Below are 22,229 nucleotides of genomic sequence, written 5' to 3'. Positions count from 1 at the left end.
GCCAATCATATTCGATGGGTAATCCCTGCCGGTTACGTGCTCGTGCATCTCCGTAGCAGAGAAGGCAAAGCTATCAGAAGTATGGGATTTACATGCTAACGCTTGAATTTATTTCTCTTTTTAATGTGTAATTTTAGGTCTGTGCTGCGTTGAGAGCATTGTACTTTAAGGTAGGCACCACTGCTTTAGTTTTAAGATTGATAATTTTCTACAGCTCCATTATACGGGCTTGCTTAAGAGCTTGTAATGTCAACAGTCGTTAAGATTTTTGAGACCTTGCTATGTAAACAACCAGCAAATGAACACAGAAAATAGTCACAGAAAACTTGACAGGGCTGCCTTTTTCATTTCTAACCCATGATTGTTGATATCCCATGTATAACACGCGAGTTTGTTTATAACTGATTTTTCATTCAGAAACGTGATGATTGACGACATCGAAATCCATGCGGCTCGATCTAGTGGAGAACTGTGGTCTGAGATCTGCTCAAGTCTCCCAGAGCCTCAGGAACAGGATGGTGGGCAATTTACAGACTCATTTGAGCCTTCCTCACCAGGCAACCCACATACAAACTCCCCCAGAGCATCTTTCAGCCCCTGGGAACCAATGGCTGACTCGGACATTTACATTGCCAGTTTAGGTACAGGGAATTGCATTTGATAATCATGTTATTTAAATATGGCCTGTTCATTTGTTCTCTAAGAGCGTGTTATGTTCCTACTGTACAGAAAATCGATTGAAGAGGATCAAGGGACAATCAAATGAAGTTACATCAAGGGAAATGCTCCGTTCCTTGTCCCAGGCTAAAAAGGAATGCTGGGATAGATTCCTCCATGATGCCCAAACCTCAGAACTGTTCCAGGAAGGAAACTTCGATCAGAGGTTAGGATGAGACATCTTGAACTATTCACCCTCGCTTATCATTGTCTACACGTATTGTACAAATTCAACTTATATCATTCAGCTCACTTTAATTGTTAAATTATAACCAATTTGAATAACATCTCTCTTAATTACAATTAGAATTTTTTTTATTACATCATTATACTTTATTCAACAAGGATGCATTAAGTTAATCAAAAGTGACAAATCCATTTATAATGTTACAAAATATATCTATTTCAAATAAATGAAACAGAATCAAAGAATTCTGGGAAAAAATGCATCGTGGTTTCTATAAAATATTAAGCAGCACAGCTGTTTTCAACATTGGTAATATTAAAAAAATGTTTCTTGAGCACCGAATCAACATATTAGGATGAGGTCGTGCTGTTAATATTGGTACTATTCCTCATTATATTTGGACCGATCCTTTAATAATGACAGTGTTTTAATAAGAGCCATGTTGTGTGCAGAATCTCTGCTTCCACTACCTGTTTTTCCCTCTCGTAGAACTGGTATGTAAATACTTTATCCATGCAGTGTATTACTGCTTAAGTTACTGACAGGTTAGAGCAATAAAGAAACATGAATGAATGAGAAAATAAAGCACAGGATGTGCTTGATGTTAAAAAGAGCTATAAAGCGCAATATTGTGATAACGGTCAAATACACAGAATAATATCAAAATGCCAGTCTTGGCAAGTATTCACGGACACAGTCACTTATGTTTAAAGTGAAGGTAAGAAGCTGTGGAAAAAATCACATGTGCACCAGTATATTCAAAGTATTTGGTATATTGGACCCATGCATTATGTCGTAAAGAGACAGCAGCCTAATAAATGGTCTGCTGTCTATGTCATAATGTAAAAAAAAAAGAAAAAAAAAGAGGAGAAAATCAGTTTGTAGCTTTAATAAAGATCAATGTATGTTAATTCATACAGTGAAGGCTATGCAGTGTTATATTTTTACATTTGATAATTTCTGTAGTATTTCTTACTAACTGCTGTCACATATGGCGCTGTGGTTCTGCATAACTAACTTCTGGTCTGGATAATACTAGAGCAGTGTTTTCCAACCCTGTTCGTGGAGGCACACTAGCACTACAAATCAATGTTGCAAACATCTCAATTTGCAATTCGCAGCGTTCACACTTGTAACACTTTACTTACTGTCACCCCCTTTTTTGAGCATAGACTTGAAAATGAACTATCCAAACTTAAATGGTTGTAATTCATGAATGTTTTAGAATACAGACCTAAGGTTGGTCTCAGATCTTTTAGAAGGGCGGGGGCGTGCACCTGAGACCTGCATCTCTCTGTAGGCAAGGGTGTTGTGAGCTGGTACCTGCTTACATCACGCAGTACCACTACATCCAATAGGAAAATTCAACTGCAGTAGCCACCGTTCAACTTGAAGAGGGCAGCACTCAGACGTTTTCAAACCATATATTGTAGAATTAAAACACTTTAAACTCAAATGTCCTCGAATCAATGAACAGCATTAATAAACCCCCAGTCTTATAGATCATTAACTTTAAAAAAAAGTTGTTTTAGGGTTTAGTTACCCTTTAGGTAATGGCTGCTGAAAATTCAGCTTTATTTTAAAATATATTTTAAAACTGTAATAATATTTCACAATCACAATGTTTTTTTTTTTTACTGTATTTTTGATTAAAAAAATGCAGCCTTGTTGAGCATAAGAGACTTCTTTCTAAATCTTAGCACAGTGTAATATATATAACAATCGTGCATGTAACAGTGCCTTTTACTGAGAAAAGGCATAAATTAATGGAATAATTGTGTGATGTTGACTATAACCTCTGCATATTTACTCTTACAAAAATAGGGCCATTCCTCCATACCAGACTGTTTCAGCATATATAATTTCTTGAATTTCTCACTGGAATGGAGTACTTTAGATTACACAGTAAAATGTCAGGGGAAGGTCAGGATCTGACTTGGCCAATCTAAAAAACTGAATTTATTCTGCTCTAACCATTCTGTTGCTGACTTACTCTTGGATTGAGTCTGTGAACCAACATCGCCTATAACAAGTGCAAAATATGTTTTGCTACTAAGCCAGATACGATGCCCACATATAACTCCCATGTTTGTTTTAAGAGCCTGTTTTATTAATAATTAGGACTTGGGTCAAGATTTTAGGAGCCATTCATTCTGATTATGTTGAACAAATACCATTTATTTCTATGGTCAAATGATTTTAGTGTGCATGTAATTATTCAGTGTTGTCTTTCATGCAGTGCTTTGGAGCAGTTTAAGCGCTGGATGTCTCCTGAAAGGGTGGCCATCAATGCAGAGGAGCTGGAGTTACTTCTTTTGCCCACACAGAACAGTGAAGCTCTTGCTAGCTCAGCCCAAACTGACAAGCCATGTGAGGATGAAGAGTGCCCAAGCCCAGAGAAATAATCACATTCCAGCGATAACCTGACCTGCAGTATTAGGAGAATTAAGAGTATATGGGCTATTGTTGTGGAAAGCAACTAAATTATGATCCATTTATGGGATCATTTGTTTCACATAGATAAATGAAGGTGTCTTCGGTTGTTTGTCTCCCTTAATCCAGTTTTCAATTCAAGGTACATTACTGTATCCTCATATTGAAAAAAAATACACGAGTGATTAAAAAAAATAAAATCTCTATCTTGGAGACATTTCAGAAGTACAAGAAACAGCCAGAAGAACTTCACTACGTTATCATGAAACATTCCATTTATGTATCATCAAATGCATTTTATTATTAACTTGTGAATTTTTTGCTATTTACTTACTCCTTTCCTGTAGTATTGAAACTTGTATACACTAATCCAAACATTAAATTTTTTCATTACATTATTTAATTTACGCATTTGTATGAATTGATAATCAAATTTCTGGGATGTGAACATTCTCCTGAATTTAAATGTAGGTTAGTGGACTAAATTAAACATGAGTAGAGAATGTTAAGTGTTTTTAAACATGTTAGTAACTGTTCGTTTATCTAAAAGGATAATAAAAACTATGAAGGAGCCATAATGAGATTCCTTTGTGACCTTTGTAGTGATGCATACTGATATGTTTGCCCAGCAGTAACCAATAGATGTCCCTATTGTTGAATATGGATGAGTCACCACTTTAGGGCATTCCTGTCATTTTATTCTGGAAGCATTATTGCTGTGTTCCTCAGCTGACCTCTTTAATTATATATAAAATGTTATCCATATTGTGTGTGTACAATTATTTATTGCATGAGTACTATATTTATTATTAAAATGTATGTTTTCTGCTTCCAGTTTCTTCCTCAACATCATAAGTTGTTGTTGAGGTAGTTTACAATATTTTGATTGCCTTCCTCGATACATTAATGAAGCTTGGGGAGAAAAGCTAACATTGGTCAACGTCTCTTTTGACGTCCGTTTTCAGTGTCTCATTATTTATTTATTTGTAAGGGTAATACATTACGAAAACTTGGTTATGTCTCAAAACCTCGCGAGCTGCTGCGCTAAGAAAGCACGTTGGACATTAGAAATGCTCGATTCGTTAAAAAACGCAGCTATGAGGTCCAAAAAGTGTCATGGCAGGCAGCTCACTAGATTTGACTTTTTTATTTTTTATTGTATTTTATTTAAATGTGTTCATTTTTAATGAAATTATTTTTTTATTTAACTTTGTTCTTAATTGGTTCTTATTTTTGTCGATTTAATTTATTTGGTTACATTCATTTAGCAGATGAGGTCTGAAATCGTGTTGGAACAATGTTGGATTATGTAAGCAGGCTGGTCGTTACTGAAGGGTCCTCACACTTGTGCGCATTGACGTGTAGAAGGATGCGCGTGTCTGGTGGCGATCTTCGCGCCGAATGGATAGCCTACACAAGTTGTGAAGCTTCCAAGAGGGACATTTACACGGGTCGCATTTAATAGACAACGTAGTGATTTACTCAGTCTGTGAAGAAGTCTTACCTGTATCCTTTTATAGAGTAGGCTAAGTGCTTTTGGATCATGCAACATCCACTGAAGAAGTGATCAAGAGGACAAAGGTGGGCAATTCATCGTTATTGAAATAATGCTGTGTGTGTATCGCAATAATGTTTTAATTAGCTAAATCATACTAAACAATCAGACAATGTTGCAAGGATTTTTAATTGATTAATCAGTAAATCAATGTGTCTGTAAATGCAAATATGCAGAATTACAGTCGTATCTTTATTGTAGCCTAAGCATATTTTGAACTTGAAAACATGGATTTGATGGATGTTAGATTAAATAATTGCTCATCAATCATTATAATTTCATTCATCCAATGGAGTGTTTCGTCCTCTAAACTCATTTATCATCAGAGGAAAATATGTGAAGTCAGGCTCTCGTTGCTTATCTCACACTCATGAGTTACAGTAGCCTATTGAATTGAATCTGACTTTTAGGGTTGTGGGCAATGACTCCACCATTACAACGGTTAAATTGCCTCTCTCTCGTGCTGAGAGAAGGATCTTAGTAATGTAACTGCTGTCTTCTTCATTTAGACTTGAGGTGTAGCCTACTGCTATTCATATAATTTGGTGGGAAGCAGCATCATTCTGTGATGATCCAACAGAACAGATCTCAATCACTGTATTTCTAATCGAATGCAACATGCAGGACTTTGCCAGTCTCACAATGTTCTGTTCATGTTCAGGTGTATGAACGAATGGAAACTGCTGTTATTTCAACCTGTTAATGGCTTTTCAGCAAACAGAAAAAGCCATTAAATTAGCTGAAATAATAAGCAGGCTCTGATGTGTGTGTTTTCTTGTTCTATTATTTCTTCTTATTCCATTTATCCTCTGAACACTTAAGTCTGAGCATCTAACATATTGTAAGGGTCCTCTAACAGATAGAAGCCAAAATGCCTGCTGAAGTTATTCAGTCTTAGCCAATTTAAAGTGACTTCTTACTCACAAGTACGTTCAAATGGCTGTTCATGGAATTTTATTTCAAAGAGATAAAAGTGGTTCCACCTCGGTACACCTAATGCACCGTAGATTTCAGAAAATGATGAAAGACTTAAACGTTTTGCTATCTCTTGTGTCGAATCTTGCAATGATTGAAGTCAAAAATAATAGAGCACAGTCACGAATCACGTCAAGATGATATTTGTACATCTTGTCACTTATGTGAGGTCAGAGAACCGATCAAAGAGAAGATTTACTTGCTATGTTTTCTGCAATACACCATGGTCTGTTCATTTAATCATATAGTTGTAGATTACTTTGCCATTTAAGTCTTTCCTTTATATAAAAGATTGGTCTTGTTCTAGAGACATAGAGTACGTATCCACTTTAAATTACACACAAATAATCCATCCAATCCGGTCCGCTGTAGTGTGTAGTGATCTGTGTTTATTTCACAAAGGGCATTTAGATCTAAAGAGGTACTGAATTTGTTTCTGACCAAAATGCTTCAGCATTGGTTCTCAAAAATGGGTCGCAGATCTTTTCTGACAAAACTCTGCAAGGTTAAAGAAAATACAACCCGGACTAAATTAAATGTGAGTTTACATGTAGCTGACCACAGTGTGTTTTGTGTGGTGAATTATTAGCTGCCAACAGCATGAAAACAGTAAAATTCAAGACATTTAGAAGATTGTTAAACTTCCTATTTAAATTGCCTATAAGCAATATCCAAAATTATGAATATCAATAATAATCATTTTAATCATGTCGTTCATCGGTTTGTCTAGGCAATACATCATATGTGACCCTGGACCACAAAACCAGTCACATGGGTCAATGTATACATATTCTGAAATCTTAATAAATAAGCTTTCAATTGATGTATGGTTTGTTAGGACAGGACAATATTTGGCCGAGATACAACTATTTGAAAATATGGAATCTGAGGGTTCAAAAAAATTGAAACATTGAGAAAATCGCGATTTATTATTCACTCACAAAAATAAATGTTTTATATATTTATGGAAGGAAATTTACAAAATATCCTAATGGAACATGATATTTTCTTAATATCCTAATGATTTTTGGCATAAAAGAAAAATAACCCATATTATTGCCACAAATATACCCGTGCTACTTGTGACTGGTTTTGTGATCCAGGATCACATATTTCATACATCATAGTACATAATACATATACATCATTATTCCTGTGATGGCAAATCCTTACTTCAGTCTTCAATGTCACATGATCCTCAGATCCTTATTCTAATACGCTGACTTGATTATTATCAATGTTGAAAACAGTTTTTTCTAGATTCTTTGATGAATCGAAAGTTCAGAAGAACAGCATTTATGTGAATGTCTTCACTGACATTTCACTTCTGATATATACAGTACATCCTTGCTGAATAAAACTATTTCTTAAAAAAACGCTTGCCTCAAAATTCCAAATGAGTGTATATAAAATTAAAGTTTATATATACATTGTTTACAGTTCTATTCAATTTATTTCAAACAGGTGTCTGTTTGCTGTCATCACACCATGGACTATCTCCATAACGATTCGTGGAGAAACATGTCTTTAGATGCATCTGCGTCATCGTTCAGTGGACTCCAGCTCCTGATGGACCTGAAGCCGCTCTTCATCCCTCTTTATGCAGTGCTAGTCCTGGTAGCGTGCTCTGGAAATCTTCTCCTCCTCATCCACATCGGACTGAACAAGAAACTTCACAGCACCACAAACTTCCTCATCGGAAACCTGGCCCTGGTTGACCTGGTTATGTGCCTGTTCTGTGTTCCCCTGACCGCGTTTTACGCCTTTGATGAGCGCGGTTGGGTTTTCGGACAGTTCATGTGTCATTTTGTTACCCTGATGCAGACTGCGACTGCGTTTGCGGCAGTCCTGTCATTAACCGCCATTGCGGTGGACCGATATGTGGTGGTTGCCTACCCTATTCGGCGGCGAGGGGGTCGTTCCTTCTGCGTCTGGTTGGTGGTCAGCGTATGGCTCTGTGCTTTGGCAATGTCCACCCCCACTGCTTTGCACACGGTGTACCTGGATCTGAGTGCAACTGGCCACGAAATGGCAGTTTGTGAGGAGTTCTGGCACGGGCAGGAGCTCGGTCGTCTAATATATTCATGTTTCTTCCTGCTTCTTTCCTATTTTGTTCCTCTAGCAGCAGTTTCCATTTCCTACTGTGCAATCTCCTGCCACCTGCAGCACAGAGCTACTCGGCTCATGGCCGCTACACCTTCCAACCAGGAAAAGTGGGGGCGCAAGAGGCGCAAGACTTTTCGTCTCCTCCTGGTGTCTGTGCTGTCATTCGCGTTCTCCTGGCTCCCCTTGCAGGTAGTCAACCTCATTCGCGACCTGGACACCGACTTCGCCATCCTGAGCAAGAATCACGTCAATGTGATACAGGTGTCCTGCCACTTGTTAGCCATGAGCTCGGCTTGCTACAACCCCTTCATTTATGCTTCTCTTCACAAGAAGTTCCTGTCATATCTATGCCAGAACATATTTCAAAGAAGAAAACCGCGTCGTACTCAGAGCAGCCTCACAACCTCCAGCCGAATGATCCGCATGAATACTTCTAGTACTCTAGCTGACATTCCCATGGCCATTAGTAAGATTTCACAAGATTGAATCTTCACCACACAGTTGTTGCTTCTTTAGGTGCTAGAACTGAACAGCCTGAAGGCAAATTCTGTACCATCACAACTGTTTTGTTAAACCAATGACTCTTTTCTTAAAGCTATATGAACATCTTCATTGAGCCCTGAGGGAAAATGTATGTATCTGCTAGAAATGTTAAACATGTGAACCAATTTTTCATATCTCTTGACCAGTAGATGGCGCTGTGCCAAAGCTACTTGTGTACCCTCAGGTCATGCTTGTGATGACTTGTACCAAGTTGTGTGTGAATATGCTAAAGCTTTGCAGAGATATAGCCTCACGTCCATTTTGGCCTGCTCTTCGTCTAATTCGTTTGTGCGCTATATTCGTACATGAATTCCATAACTTTTTGTCGGCATGGTCTAGCCTGGTTAAAACCAGACCATTCTCAGTTGTAACTGAGTTATGGTCTGGCAAAGCGTCATAGACAAATCATTTCCAGAGGGGCGTCACCAACGGACGTCGCGGATAGACCTAAAACCAATCAGAGCGATGAAGGAGATGACGTATGCAGAGCGGCAGAAACATCTCCGAGTGTTGTTCTTTGCTCGGTTTTTAACTAAAAGGAAACGTTCAAATCGCTCAAAACAGACGCGATAGCTGATTCGAACGAGTGATGTTCGACGGCGGCATCCATCTTTGTAATGTAGGCTACAAAATCTGCTTCAAAATCCCAGCGCTGTCGTCATCGTGTAAAGCCCGCCCCAACGTTTCTGATTGGTGCCGCGATTTCGGCGGATTGGAAATGAGCTTGAATGAGCCCTTTGCCAGACTAACTTTCAGAGCAAATCTAAATTTGCCGGAAGTTGTCTGGGTTTTCCCAGGCTAGGCATGGTCTGGAGGTCATGAAAATCGGAGCATGTTTAAACAGTTTACATTTGTTTCTTACTGTTTATCAAAATTCCTACACGGGGTTATTCCAACTACAAATACACACAGGTGGTATCTATGAAAAAAAGAAAACTCATTGTGCTTCTGTATTCATTTAGTGGCATTTTAAGGCAATGTATTAATTATGTATGTCCATTTGTTTAATGTGAAGCACTGCACTCAAGTGTTCATTAGAGGTTTACTTAAAACAAAAACCCCTCTGTAATACAATTCAATGTAATACATCAAATAATAAATTCAATGCAATAAAGGTGTAGCAAGCACCGTATGCATTCTCAGTATATTCTTTGATAATACGTAATGTTTACACATTACATATAAAATATTGGTAACACATTAATAAGGTTCCATTTGCATTAGTTAACTAGTTATGAACTAACATTAAAAGGTACTCCTAAAGCATTTATTAATCTTACTTCATGTTCATTTCAGCATTTACTAATACATTTTTAAAATCAAGAGTTGTTTGCATTATTTAATGCTAATGGACATGAGCTAACACGAACTAGGAACTAACAATTAATTAAATTTACTATCAATACGTATTACTTATTGTTAGGTAATGCATTAACTAATGGGACCTCATGGTAAAGTGCTACCAAATATTTTACATAAAATATATTACAAATATTATTATTATGATTTCTTATTTTTTATTTGAGTCAGTCTGTGCTTTAGCAGTGGGGGATTTTTCAATGATTCTTTATGCAGGTTACATCAGTTTGAAACAAGTGCCTGTTTTCATGAGTGAGTCCATTGAACCGATTCATTTAGGAACATATGATCGTTTTTATGAGTGAGTCTTATTATTATTTATTCAATCAAAAAACACTGATGCTGCATTTCACAAAACAAAACACTGTTGCTTGCAAGTCTCTGTGGGGGCTTTGTTTGGAATTATTCGCTTGGGCAGAGCAAACACAGACAAAATAATTGGCAATTTTGTCTAATAATATCCCACAAATGTTAGTTCTCAACATTATTATTTTTTTGTTTATTGAACTGTTGTATAAAACTGGCTATATAACACTGGCATCTGAGCATCCTCTATGATTTCCTGCGGCATGAGCTTGCTTGTGTGATATTGCATTAGCCTACATAAATTTAATAGATTTACAATATTTTCATATATTTATATAGATTTTTTTTTAGATAATTATCAAAGATTTAAATAAATAATATGTGTCCATTTCTTGCATATATGAATATGATATATTCATGTGGCTTTAGTTCAGCAGATGGTAAATGAGCCAAATGCAAATGACCTAATAAACATCCTGCATTTATGGAGCGCATTTCTGTAAAAGCATAAAAAATCTAAAAAAAACAAATCATACACCACACTTCATGACCTCACATAAATCACAACCGCTTACATTTCAGTAATTTCTAATTAATGCAATTATGCTTGTTATACTTTAAACAAAAAGCTAGTGAATGCATCTAATATTGTAATTTACCTCAGATTTATTATGCATGGAAGTGCATGAGGAGTCTAGTGTACACCCAAAGACCTTGAATGTGTGGATGGTGTTTTGTACACTGCACAGTATTTAGGTATTACTGCTCACCATCTTCAAAGGAAAATGCACAAAACACTGTCAGGCTGCATAAAAGGCCATGGACTCTCTAATACTGTATTATGAAAGTACTTTCATCTGCGGCACCTTCTGTTCATTCTTCCCCCCTTTTTGTTTTATTCACTTGGCTGCTTTCATATTGTTATGCATCAGAAAACAGATGAAGCATAAGTGTTAGACCACTGATGGTTTTTCTAATGTCAGAAGACCTTTTAGTGGTTTATTTTTAGTTTTCCTTTAAGTCGTCTGTGCCCTCAGGCGTACATTTATTAATTTTGCACTGAAATCAGCAGGATGTGGAAAATAATGTGCATAGTTTAATTTGTGTGTACAGTATTGGTCTAAAATGGTGCAATTACACACTTTTAGACTTTTCTCAAACTTCCTGAGTGTCTCTTATTCAGAATCCTAGACCTATAAAATGATGGATTTGGTCAAGAAAACTACAGGAGTATAAGGGATAAAATATAGCACACATTAACAAGATGAGCGATTATTGCAGAGCCCTTCTGCCAAGTACATGCTTGAGATTTGCCAAATCAGACGGTAATTAAGAGGGAATTAAATCGCTATCAGGTGTTTAATAACATATTCATTGCATTCGTTCTCTGTTAACTCAAAAATGCAGTCTCAAAAATAAATGGGCATTTGTCTTAAACAACTCTGAATTTCATAAATGTACCATGAAACGCCAATCAAATGTTTGTACATTTACATATTTGAAAATGCACTGTGAAGCACTTCAACATAAATGTTCTGCTACAGGTCAGTCTCCCAGACTCAGCACACTGGAATAATTCAATTCTAAAAAGTCAAATAAAAAAGTCAAATAAATATTAAAGAATGGCAGCACACGGCATTAGTAGGTGTCATGATTCTGCCCTCGTGTCCTTGATTTTCTCTAGTCTTGAGGCAGGATCATGACAGAATCATGTTTTGTGTGCAAGCACATGGTCTTGTGTTTTGTGCCATGTGCTTGTGTTGTCTCGTTACGTTACCCCGCCCCCTTGTTATCCTCGTCTCGTCATTATTGTCTAGTCAGTTTCACCTGTCCTTGTCTAGTCAGCTTCACCTGTCTTTGTCATTAGTGTTCCCTTTATTATCCCCTTGTGTTTGCTGTCCTGTGCTGGTTCATTGTGATTCTTATCTGCGTGTGAAACTTTGTGAGAGTCCCTGTGAGTATTTGTCAAGAGTATTGTCCAGAGAGAAATCCTGAATCTATGTTTGCTGTTTTGTTTATCATCTAGTTATTTGTCAAGTCTCAGTCTAGTTAAGTGATTCCTGTTCCAGTCTTGATTTGCCCCCTCGTGGGTTTTGTTTTCCCTGTTTTTGTCAATAAATTAATGTTGAGAGTGTTGCATACTGTCTGCGCTTGGGTTCATCCATTACCTTCATGACAAGTAGGTGTGTAAAAACAGAGCCACGGTCGATGATTACTCATGGGCACCAAGCTATTAAATATTTACCTTATAAAAATATAAGCTTTGATAAATAATGTCTCTTGGTGCAAGGTAAGAAAGAGATTGCTCAGATTTACAGTATGATAAAGGATGTTTCAGACTCTTTGTCCTTCTGTCTGTCTGTCTATCTATCTACTGTATCTGTCTGTCTGTCTATCTATACCCAGGTGAAGGGTTCAACATAGAATACTGGAGTTCTTGACTAAATTTTAGGAACTCTTTATGCCAAAACAGTTCCATAGGAAAAAAGTCTTAACTGACTGCATAATACTTTCATGTTTAACAAGTTATTAAACTAAATCCATAACATGATCTCGTGATGGGAACCCCTAAAATGTTCTATGAAGCTCCTGACGAAAACCTAAAAGGTTCTATAGAACCTTTTCTTCTAAGAGTGTAGAAAGTGATTACGAACATCCTTCTAAACATCTCTTTCAATGTTTCAGTAAAAGAAAGAAAACCTGAGATGATATGAGGGCGAGTAAATAATGGCACATTTGAAATCTCTTGTGTAATCAGGAAAGCTTCACAAGAAATGAAAAACAGACTCGCCAGAATGGCACGTTTATGGATGAATATTCAAAGGGAGTGTGGGCTGAATATTGAGTGCGGGGGGGAAATTGATTCAAAGCTAATTACAAGAAAACAGAGGAGGTCCTTGTGGGCTTTTTGTAGAGTCTGGCTAGTTTAAAAGATGAAAAGTAAATTGGCATCTGACAAAAGTGAGGAACAAGCCTCTCAACAGAGATGCTCACCAGCAAAAGGGCATCAATTATGGTCCATCTAAAGTGCTCTCTCTCCCTTCACCTCTAAGTTTCCCATCTGCCACTATCCTTCATCATGCATCTGGAGCTTGTTCTACACATACTAATACCATGTTTTTCAGATTGCTAGTGTCAAAATTGTGATTATAGCTGCCTGCATGAGTTTTATTTTAACAATAGTTTGATCTGGAGCAGATCTCCAAGTCTGCTGAACCATGGACTTAAAGTATATTTTCACCACCCCTCCCCCCCATAATTGGATGAATAACCAGTAATTGTAGTACATTCATGTTCATTTCCACATGGATGGACATGCAATCAAATATGCATGGGCGCCAGCTTCGCCTTAATCAGTGCAAGCTGAAACAACCGTTTGCTTGCTTGTCCATGCAGAAACAAAGAGAAAAAAAAAGACTAAACCACTGCAATGGATTATTCATTTTCTATTTCCAATCTGCTTAATATGACTCATCATATGAGAAAACAAGAGTAACCAAATTACTTGCTGACACTGAACATAATATACGTCATAGGGAACTTCCTCCGCTCTCTCAGATAATTGCCCTTAGAGATGATGGTGCTAAATTTAAGTGTTTTTCTTGGGTTTCTTTCTTTCATTTTAAAGATGGAAACCATATTTATTTAATCACATTTTTTTAATGTTCACTGTAAAATCAGCTGTGATTTTTTTATGTGTACATAACAATAATAACATCATTACAAAGCCAGAGAAAAATTACAGTTCCTTTATAACATGTTTTGGGGGATTTTTGTTTAATCTCCAAAGAGTTTAAATAAGATTCAAAGTCATTATTTAAATTTAAGAGCTCATTTTTCTTGTCTATATGTAATCGTCCCAGTATAATAATTAACAGTACTATATAACAGTCGTTGCATTCCAAAGAATTATCTTTAGAATAAAATATTGCATCACGTACTGTACATTTCCAAACACTGAAAGGTTGCTCAAAGAACAGCTCAAAAAAGAACCTTTATTTTAAAGAGTGTTAAAGAATATAGAAATAGTCTCTAAAATTACAACACAAACATACACTACCGTTCAAAAGTTTGGGGTCGGTACGATTTTAAATACTTTTAAAAGAATTCTCTTCTGCTAACCATGGCTGCGCTTATTTGATTAAAAATACAACAAAAAACAGTTATAGTATTAAATATTATTCCAGTGTAAATCAGCTGTTTTCTGTGTGAATATATAGTAAAGTGTAATTTATTCCTGTGATCAAAGCTGAATTTTCAGCATCACCAGTGTCAGTGTCTTCAGTGTCAAATGATCCTTCACAAATCAGTATAATATGAGGATTTAATGCTCAAGAAACATTTATTATTATTATCAATGTTGAAACAGTTGTTGGTCTATCAGTTGAACGTTTTTTTTTTTTTTTTTTAGGATTCTTTGATGAATAGGAAGTTCAAAAGAACAGCATTTGTTTGAAATAGAATCTTTTGTAACATTATAAATGTCTTTACTGTCCTTGATAAATAAAAGTATTGATTTTTATTTCCTCCAAAAAATAAAAATAAAATTCTCACTGACCCCAAACTTTTGAACGGTAGTGTATATTTATATTATATTTTACAAAGTTAGTTCAAAAGATAGGTTAGGAATTATCCTCCTGCCCATCATACAATAAGTGCACAGCAGTGTAAACACATTTGATTGAAGAGTTTCAGTCCATTCTCATGTCAGCTACATGTTACACTCTGCTAGACAAAATGCATTACTGTCTTTCTTTTTCCTTCCATCCACCAAATTCACTGTCCACTTGAGAGACAGAGGCAACTCCCTGCAAATCCCCATATGCAAATGAGGCCTTTAGTCTGCTTCTGAAGGCATTTTAACTTCCATTTCTGATCGGCCCCATTTTGTCTGCAGAGTGAAGCAGCTTTTATCAACATGTTCCGTTCCTGCTTCACAAGCTTTAGTCTTGATGAATCTCTTCTCATAGCAATTACACTATCTCTGCTTGGCAGTCAGTCCCTCAGATTTAAGAAAATGTCTCCATAATGGCTTCAGGTTAAGACCTGATCTCTGGGAAAAGCAATGAGTGCCCGAGCTCCAGTGGCTAACCCATTTATGCCGACTTGTTATCCGTGGCGGCTGGAGGCAGCTCTAATGAGTAGCACAGAGTTACCTGAGAGAAGGAGAAGGTGACCAAAGGCAGAGGCAATGCTTATCAATCAACACTTATTTGAATTAATCCCTCGCAGAGCGGCAGAGGTGATGCATTAAAACATGCAATGCCACTGAGCTCTACCGTGCTTTCCGGAAAATATGTCACACACGACTATAAATTTCACCGGGTTAAAATTGCATTGTTAAGAAAGAAAAGACAGGTACGTAAGTCACAGCAGAGCATATGTCAAGTTTTAGCAAAATACCAATAGCCCTAAATTAGGGCTATTGGCACTTTGCTAAAACATAACACAAAAACATTTTAAACAATATAAACTTTTATTTTAGTTCCTCTCACTCCACAACAAATCCTTTAACTGTTTTAGTACTCAGAACAGAACAGGAATGAAAATTGTAGGGCCTGTTGACACCAAGAACGATAACTAAAGAAAGCGTCCACACCAACGTACGCGTCTACGGCTTTAAATGTTCAAGATCTTTAAAGGCCCACTGAAGTAACTTGTAACGCGCAGCTTTGTATGATGCGTTGACGTCATTTCCACTGAAACAGGAAGCTAAGGCGGGACATATTGAATGTCTCCTCCCCCTTTTCAAATAGCCAAAAGCGTTTAGTTTACCTCACAGACTGCAAGTCGTACTTGATAGCACCATGGAAGCGAATCCGAGCGCTGATGATACTTTGGATTTAATAGTAGAGGTGTGAATAAATTCTAGCCATTTAATTCTTAAAGGGGTCATATAATGGTACATGCACTTTTTCAAGTTGATTGTACTGAAATGTGTGTTGGCAGTGCCTGTACACAACCATCATATAATGATAAAAATCTATCCAGTGTTTTTGTTTTAATCTCCTTAAATGTTTTTCCCTGCCTCAAATCGAGCCGTTCGACCGTGTGACGTCACACGGTCGGACGCCCCCCCACGATTGTTGATTGACAGCAGGGTTTCAACACACACCCGCACTGCGCGAGCTGTCATCATAGTCCGTCATTGTTGATGCACTGGAGCAGAATGGCGTCTAAGCGGACAGACTGCTTTATAAACGAGGGTCAGTGTAAAGCTGGTTTTGCTAAGAAGCTGCTCCTGATAAAAGAATCGGTACCAACTATTCATGTCCGTGCTGCACCTCCAGAAGAAGTGAGTGTAAAATTGTATTAACCTTTATATTAATCTTTGCAAATCGCTTGCACGCTTCACGATGAATGCGGCTAAGGTTTACACTCAGGGTACATTACGGCATGTTTTCTATGTACGACGTTCTCAATGTAATTCACAATCCCACGTTTATAATGAACAACGCGCTATGGTTATTGTGTTATTACAAACTGAGTACATATACATCAGTAAACATAGCGTTCGTACATCTCACTAAGTTACTCTAACGTTACCCTGCCAGTACAAAGACATTACGTTACGCATCAAAGTGACATTACGTTAATCAACCATTCAGAAACGTCCAAAAAAACTGATACGGTTGCACAGATGTGTCCTCAGAGACTCCCGCTGCCATTCTTTCTCCAAAATATACCCTCAACTGTTGTCAAGGCAACACTCCACGTGTGTTGTCAAAACGCCCGCAGAACAGAGGGGCGGAGTCAGCGAAGCTCATTATCATTTAAAGGCATATGCACTGAAACGGCGTGCTGAAAACAGAGCTGTGTTTGAAAAATGAGTGTTTTCTTACAATACTTGTGAGAATTTTTAATTAAAGTATATTACAAACTTTTCATTTAGACCCTAAAGAATCAAATTAACTTGTATGAAAATGGCATTATATGACCCCTTTAACCAACGTAAAGTTGGAAAACAGAATAAAACTCGAGCGTTTGAGAAACCGAACACACATCTCCAACCCATATTGCTCCGTGACGTGTCAACAGTCACTTTGTCCAGGTGGTATTTATAGCATTGTATAGTTGAGTCATAGGGAGTCGCGGGACACTTTAGATTCTAGAGAGCATTTGATTGGACAGAAGATGTGATGAGAAGCTGAAGTCCGCGGTGATGTCATAAAAATCTGTGATCCATTTTAGCGAAGAGATACACTAAAAGTTTTGAATGATTATCTCCTAAATGCGAATTTTGTCATTGTTTTGGAACAGACCAGCTCGTTTATAACCTTAAGGCTAACATATTTATACTAAAAGCTAAAAAACTTAAATTTTGATTTCAGGGGGCCTTTAAAGTCAGATGGATTCTGATTGGCTGTCAATGTTTTTATCGTTAATCAGCAGGGGAAAAAATACTTCTAATGATATTGTTCCTCTGTCGTTAGCGTTATAGTTGTGGTGTAGACGCCACTATTCGTTAACATTTTGAATTATTTTTAAAACTAAATCTTTATTTTTATCTTTACAGTTATCTTGTTGTGTACAGGCCTTATAAGTATAAAGCAAACATGAATCAGATAATGATGGAGAATGTAAGGCTATTATACCAGCCTTAACAGGAATTCTCATTTAAATGCTCAAATGGAGCTCAACAACCAGGCATTTATGACACAGCGGTTGTTAAGTAGTATTGAGAGCATTGATATATACAAAGGTAGTCCCCTCTTTTTGATCAAAAGCGGGGTAAAGTAAAATGAAATGAAAAAGGTCTGTTAGTATTGTTTCATTGCTATGCAAATGCATGACTCAGAAGAGTTCAGTGACCTCCAGCATTAGTGTTCAAGGTAGAGTTGCTACTGGATGGAGATCTCATTTTCATGCAGCACCAGAGAACAGTGTCTGGTTTACAAACACTGGTGACTCTGGATGAGGTTAGAACAGCAGGGGTAAATGCTTTAAAATAATTTTTCACAGAGAAAAGAAAGTCCTGAGTAGTATCTCTTCCATTGAAAATGACCAATGGAATATATATGAGAAAACAGCATTACACTTGAGACTAGGTGCTCTTCTTTTGAAAGATTTCTTTTTCCACAAATGAATAAATGCATGGACATGAAATATTGATGAGTTAAATTCTTTTTATATTTCATCTTACGGCTTCCGCTAATAAAAAGAATCCACTGCAACATACAAAACAAACCAAAAAGACGAATATTGCAACAATATTTTAGTGATATTGATACTAAAGTCCTCTTAGGTCATTTTCACTAAAATCAATAACTGAGATGGGGGGAATTTCAGGTTCAGTTGTTCATATGATTTGGACGAGAGGACTAACATACAGCTGCTTGTTTTGAAAGTGACTTTGTTGTGAGCTGCATTTCATACATCGCTACACATATTGACAATAGACCTTTTTTGCTTTATGCTTCACCTTTACCGTTGTCTAGCAAAAGTTTGTTTGCGAAATCCAGTCATTTCAATAAGAATCTGCGCAATCAGAAAAAGAAAAAGCTACTTGAAAGCTGCTTGGTTGACAGCGACTTCTAGGAGACTACACTATTGACTATGGCAACACATTCTCATCCCAAGGCGTCATCTAACTGACACTTTTGACCATGCGTCAACATGCCGACGCACATGGTACCCCTTAAGCGTCAATATGAGACGCTCGTCCTCGGGCGTCATCTAACTCAGGGGTTCTCAAACATTTTGGAGCCAGGGACCCCTTACAGGGGAAAAACATTTCCAAGGACCCCCTCATATTTATAACAGTGACTGAGCCTAAAGTTAATGTGGGAGCGGTTAATGAAATATTGGGGGGTTCGGGGGCATGCCCCCCCGAACTAGGGGGGTTCGGGGGCATGCCCCCCCGAGGAATTTTAGATTTTCTTGATCTACACGTGCATTTTAAGGTGTTTTTAAGGCCAAAATTTTTACTTTTTTCTTGATATACCCAGAAGGAATGGAAGTGCAATGTGACAACATGTCCCATAGGTGGGGCACATTGTAACATGACCATATGACAGATTAAAATGTTATCTGATCTAATCAAACAAATATACAAGACATTAACTTTTTCATATAAAATAATTGTATTTTAAAATAATTAAAAATAAAATAATTTTTGAGTTTGACAACGAACACACAGCTATACAACATAGTTCAAAACATATTCATTGTAACGCAGTGTGACAACATGACCCAGTTGCACAACTGGGATTTACGTTGTGCCCCGCTATCCCCTATATTTCCTTTCCCGGTTGATACTTTGCAAACTGATTGTTTCTGTCGTTCGTTTAAAACTTCTATCTAAAACAGCTGTTTAGTTTAGCGATTTACATCTTATCTCGCACTTTATGACCGAATAACTGAAGCGTCATGCGGAAATTCGCGCTCGGCTTGCAGCTTCTGTGAACATAAGCCCGCCTACTTTGATTTAATCTCCGACTCAAACATTTTGACATTGACGAGCGCTGTTAGTCTGCTGAAACCGCTCAGATGAGAAGGTCAGTTATCATCGCGATGTTTAATATCCTTGCAGCACCAAATTAGAGTTAATATTAGGCAATTATTTCACAACTTTCATTTTACACAAAGAAAAATTACAGAGGCCCGGACCTCAGGGACCTCAATTGTGGGTATACGACCCTGTCCCTATGCACGAATTTATAATTTACTGTATTTTCCAGAAAATAAGTTGCACCTGAGTGTGTAATACTTTGTTGCGTTCTTGAGGCGTAGTAGGCCTACTTCCCCTCACTCCACAGCAAATCCTTAAAGGAGCTGTATGTAAGATTGTGGCCAAAACTAGTACTGCAATCACTTTCAAATTACTGTAGAGTGGTGTATCCCCTCCCCCTCCTCCCTGACTCGAGGTTGCCAGATCAGCTGCAGGATCCAGCAGGAACGTGACGAGCTGCAGCTGTGGTAACTAGAGCAGAGCTGGCAACCCGGATGCCGCAACACTACTGACTTTGTGATTGGTAGATAGGTGGAGGGTGGAGCATCAGACTAAAACACAACATGACAACATCAACATCAGTTGAGGGCTGCAACTGCACTTTTTAAATGACAATATCCTGGCCAGACTACTGTTGTTAGTGATATAAGTATTTGAAATGTACATGATTTCTTAATGTCTAGTGACATTTCAGGGCCATTTTATGATTAATTGAAATAAATATCTTACATACAGCTCCTTTAACTATTTATGTAAAGAAAGCTTCATGCTTCAGTTCAGTCCCAATATAGGCCTACACGTATCAGCATCTTCACATTTGGAGAAATGAGATTGAAACAACAGCAAGTCGACGGTATATGATTGACCATCACTGCATGCCTTCATAGTGTAGGCTACAACAGACAAATTAAATTAAGCAGAACTTTTTATAAGTTCGGTGAGTATTTTATTTTGATAATGAACAGGTTTTGATGTCAAATTAGCAGTGCTAGAACTGACATATTGTGCGCGCACACGAGACGCCGGCGCGAACACTTGGATTTTTCCTCAGCAGTGGAAACAAAGGAATACTCTTATTTATGGTCATACAGATAAGAGTACATCATTCAAAACGGCAAAGTGTCTATTTTTTATTTGTGTATACATTAAAAATGACTACAAAATGTCATGCCTTTTAAAAATAGAGAACACAACAGGATGCGCGTTCTGCCGTCTCTGTTTCCTTTCTGGCGCACGTGCCCAAAAATCGACCAAAACACAGCGAATACTTGACGCACAGACATAAGAAATATAGATAGATTATCTATCTATAGAAACCTTTAAGAGCCTACTTTTTTATTATTTGACATTAAATGCATTATATAAGTCACTTTGGAATAAATAGCAAGTTTTCAGATGCTAAAGAAAACATGACTTATAGTCGGGAAAAACGGTAGGCTGTTATAAATTATTTCGCGGACCCCCTGGCTATAGTTCACGGACCACCAGGGGTCCGTGGACCCCACTTTGAGAACCACTGATCTAACTGACGCTTTTGACCATGCGTCTAAATCCGACGCACATGGCACCCTTTAGCGTCAGTTAGAGATGACGCTTCCGTTATGGGTAGGTTTAGGTTTGGGGTAGGGTTAGGGTTAGACCACTAGGAGGCGCGTCTCATATTGACGCTTAAGGGGTACCATGTGCGTCGGCATGTTGACGCATGGTCAAAAGCGTCAGTTAGATGACGCCTTGGGATGAGAACGGCTGAAGTTCGGTGAAATTTAGCTAATGACATCACCTTAAGATATTAAAGTAAGGGAGGTTATTTTGTCCATATATTAGGAAATATCTGACTGAACCAGTTTACATTGCATGTTTTTTTGACATTGAACAATTACAATCAAGTATTCCACAAAAGACACCTAACTGTGCATAATGTTAACCAAAAGCTAAATATCTTTTGAGGGATTTTTGAGCACACTTGTTTTTTTTCTGTCTCCATTCTTAAACTGACACTTTTTTCTGAAGCCTTTTTTATTTTTATTTTCAAGAAAGTTGTTGATATAAATTTGAATGCTCTAAAGAACTCTAAAATTCAATTGCTTTTGAGATTCGTTATGGTATTTCAGAACTTCATGTAACCCTCTTAGAATATTTAGTTAATATTTAGCTTGTAAATGTTGTTCTTTTTAGCAAAAAAAGGCCACTTTTTATGATCAAATTCCCATCTCACAATTTTCATATCTCTCATCACAGTGTGGAAGTAAAATGGATTGTGAAAGACAATACCTATACTTTAAAGTAGTATTAGTAAATTTAGTATTTATGTTTATCTAGTATTTATTATAGCCTATCATTAATGTACATATGCGTTCAGAGGAACAGTGGGACACATTCAGTTTTACCTCATAATAGTCATTAGTATGTCTTATGTGTCATGCTTCAAAACTAAGACAGGTGCAGTATATCTGTAAAACAGCTGCAAGTCATTTCCTCCCGGCAACATCCATCATATCGAGACACTCTCAAGCTATCAGAAGCATACTGATTTCCCCCTCTTAGATATATATCACACTGTTCCTCCACGCTCTCTGAGTTTAGTTTATAGTGAGCAT

The 22,229-nt window shown here is 37.4% G+C and overlaps 2 protein-coding genes across 3 annotated transcripts; both read left to right on the top strand.

Annotated features, from left to right (window-relative positions):
• The first annotated feature begins 20 nt into the window (after nt 1-20).
• ccdc32 (coiled-coil domain containing 32) lies at nt 21-3,915 on the top strand. Of its 2 annotated transcripts, none has more exons than XM_056266363.1 (4): nt 21-79; nt 418-641; nt 730-883; nt 3,144-3,915. In XM_056266363.1, the coding sequence occupies exons 2-4, from the start codon at nt 425-427 to the stop codon at nt 3,307-3,309; spliced, it is 537 nt and encodes a 178-aa protein (XP_056122338.1). In that variant the 5' UTR covers nt 21-79; nt 418-424; the 3' UTR covers nt 3,310-3,915. The 2 variants fall into 2 exon arrangements, with proteins under 2 accessions (XP_056122338.1, XP_056122337.1); XM_056266362.1 differs by having other exon boundaries at nt 24-170.
• Nucleotides 3,916-7,355: 3,440 nt separating this feature from the next.
• On the top strand, nt 7,356-8,819 carry prlh2r (prolactin releasing hormone 2 receptor). The gene has a single exon (XM_056266366.1). It carries the CDS (start codon nt 7,356-7,358, stop codon nt 8,457-8,459), a length of 1,104 nt encoding a protein of 367 aa, XP_056122341.1. The 3' UTR covers nt 8,460-8,819.
• Nucleotides 8,820-22,229: the final 13,410 nt, after the last annotated feature.

This window comes from Rhinichthys klamathensis, unplaced genomic scaffold (assembly GCF_029890125.1).
Source record: "Rhinichthys klamathensis goyatoka isolate OS25496 unplaced genomic scaffold, OSU_Roscu_1.1 h1tg000247l_1, whole genome shotgun sequence".
Classification (NCBI taxonomy): domain Eukaryota; kingdom Metazoa; phylum Chordata; class Actinopteri; order Cypriniformes; family Leuciscidae; genus Rhinichthys; species Rhinichthys klamathensis.
The sequence above is the reverse complement of the archived record's forward strand: the minus strand, read 5'-3'. Positions and strand labels throughout refer to the sequence as shown.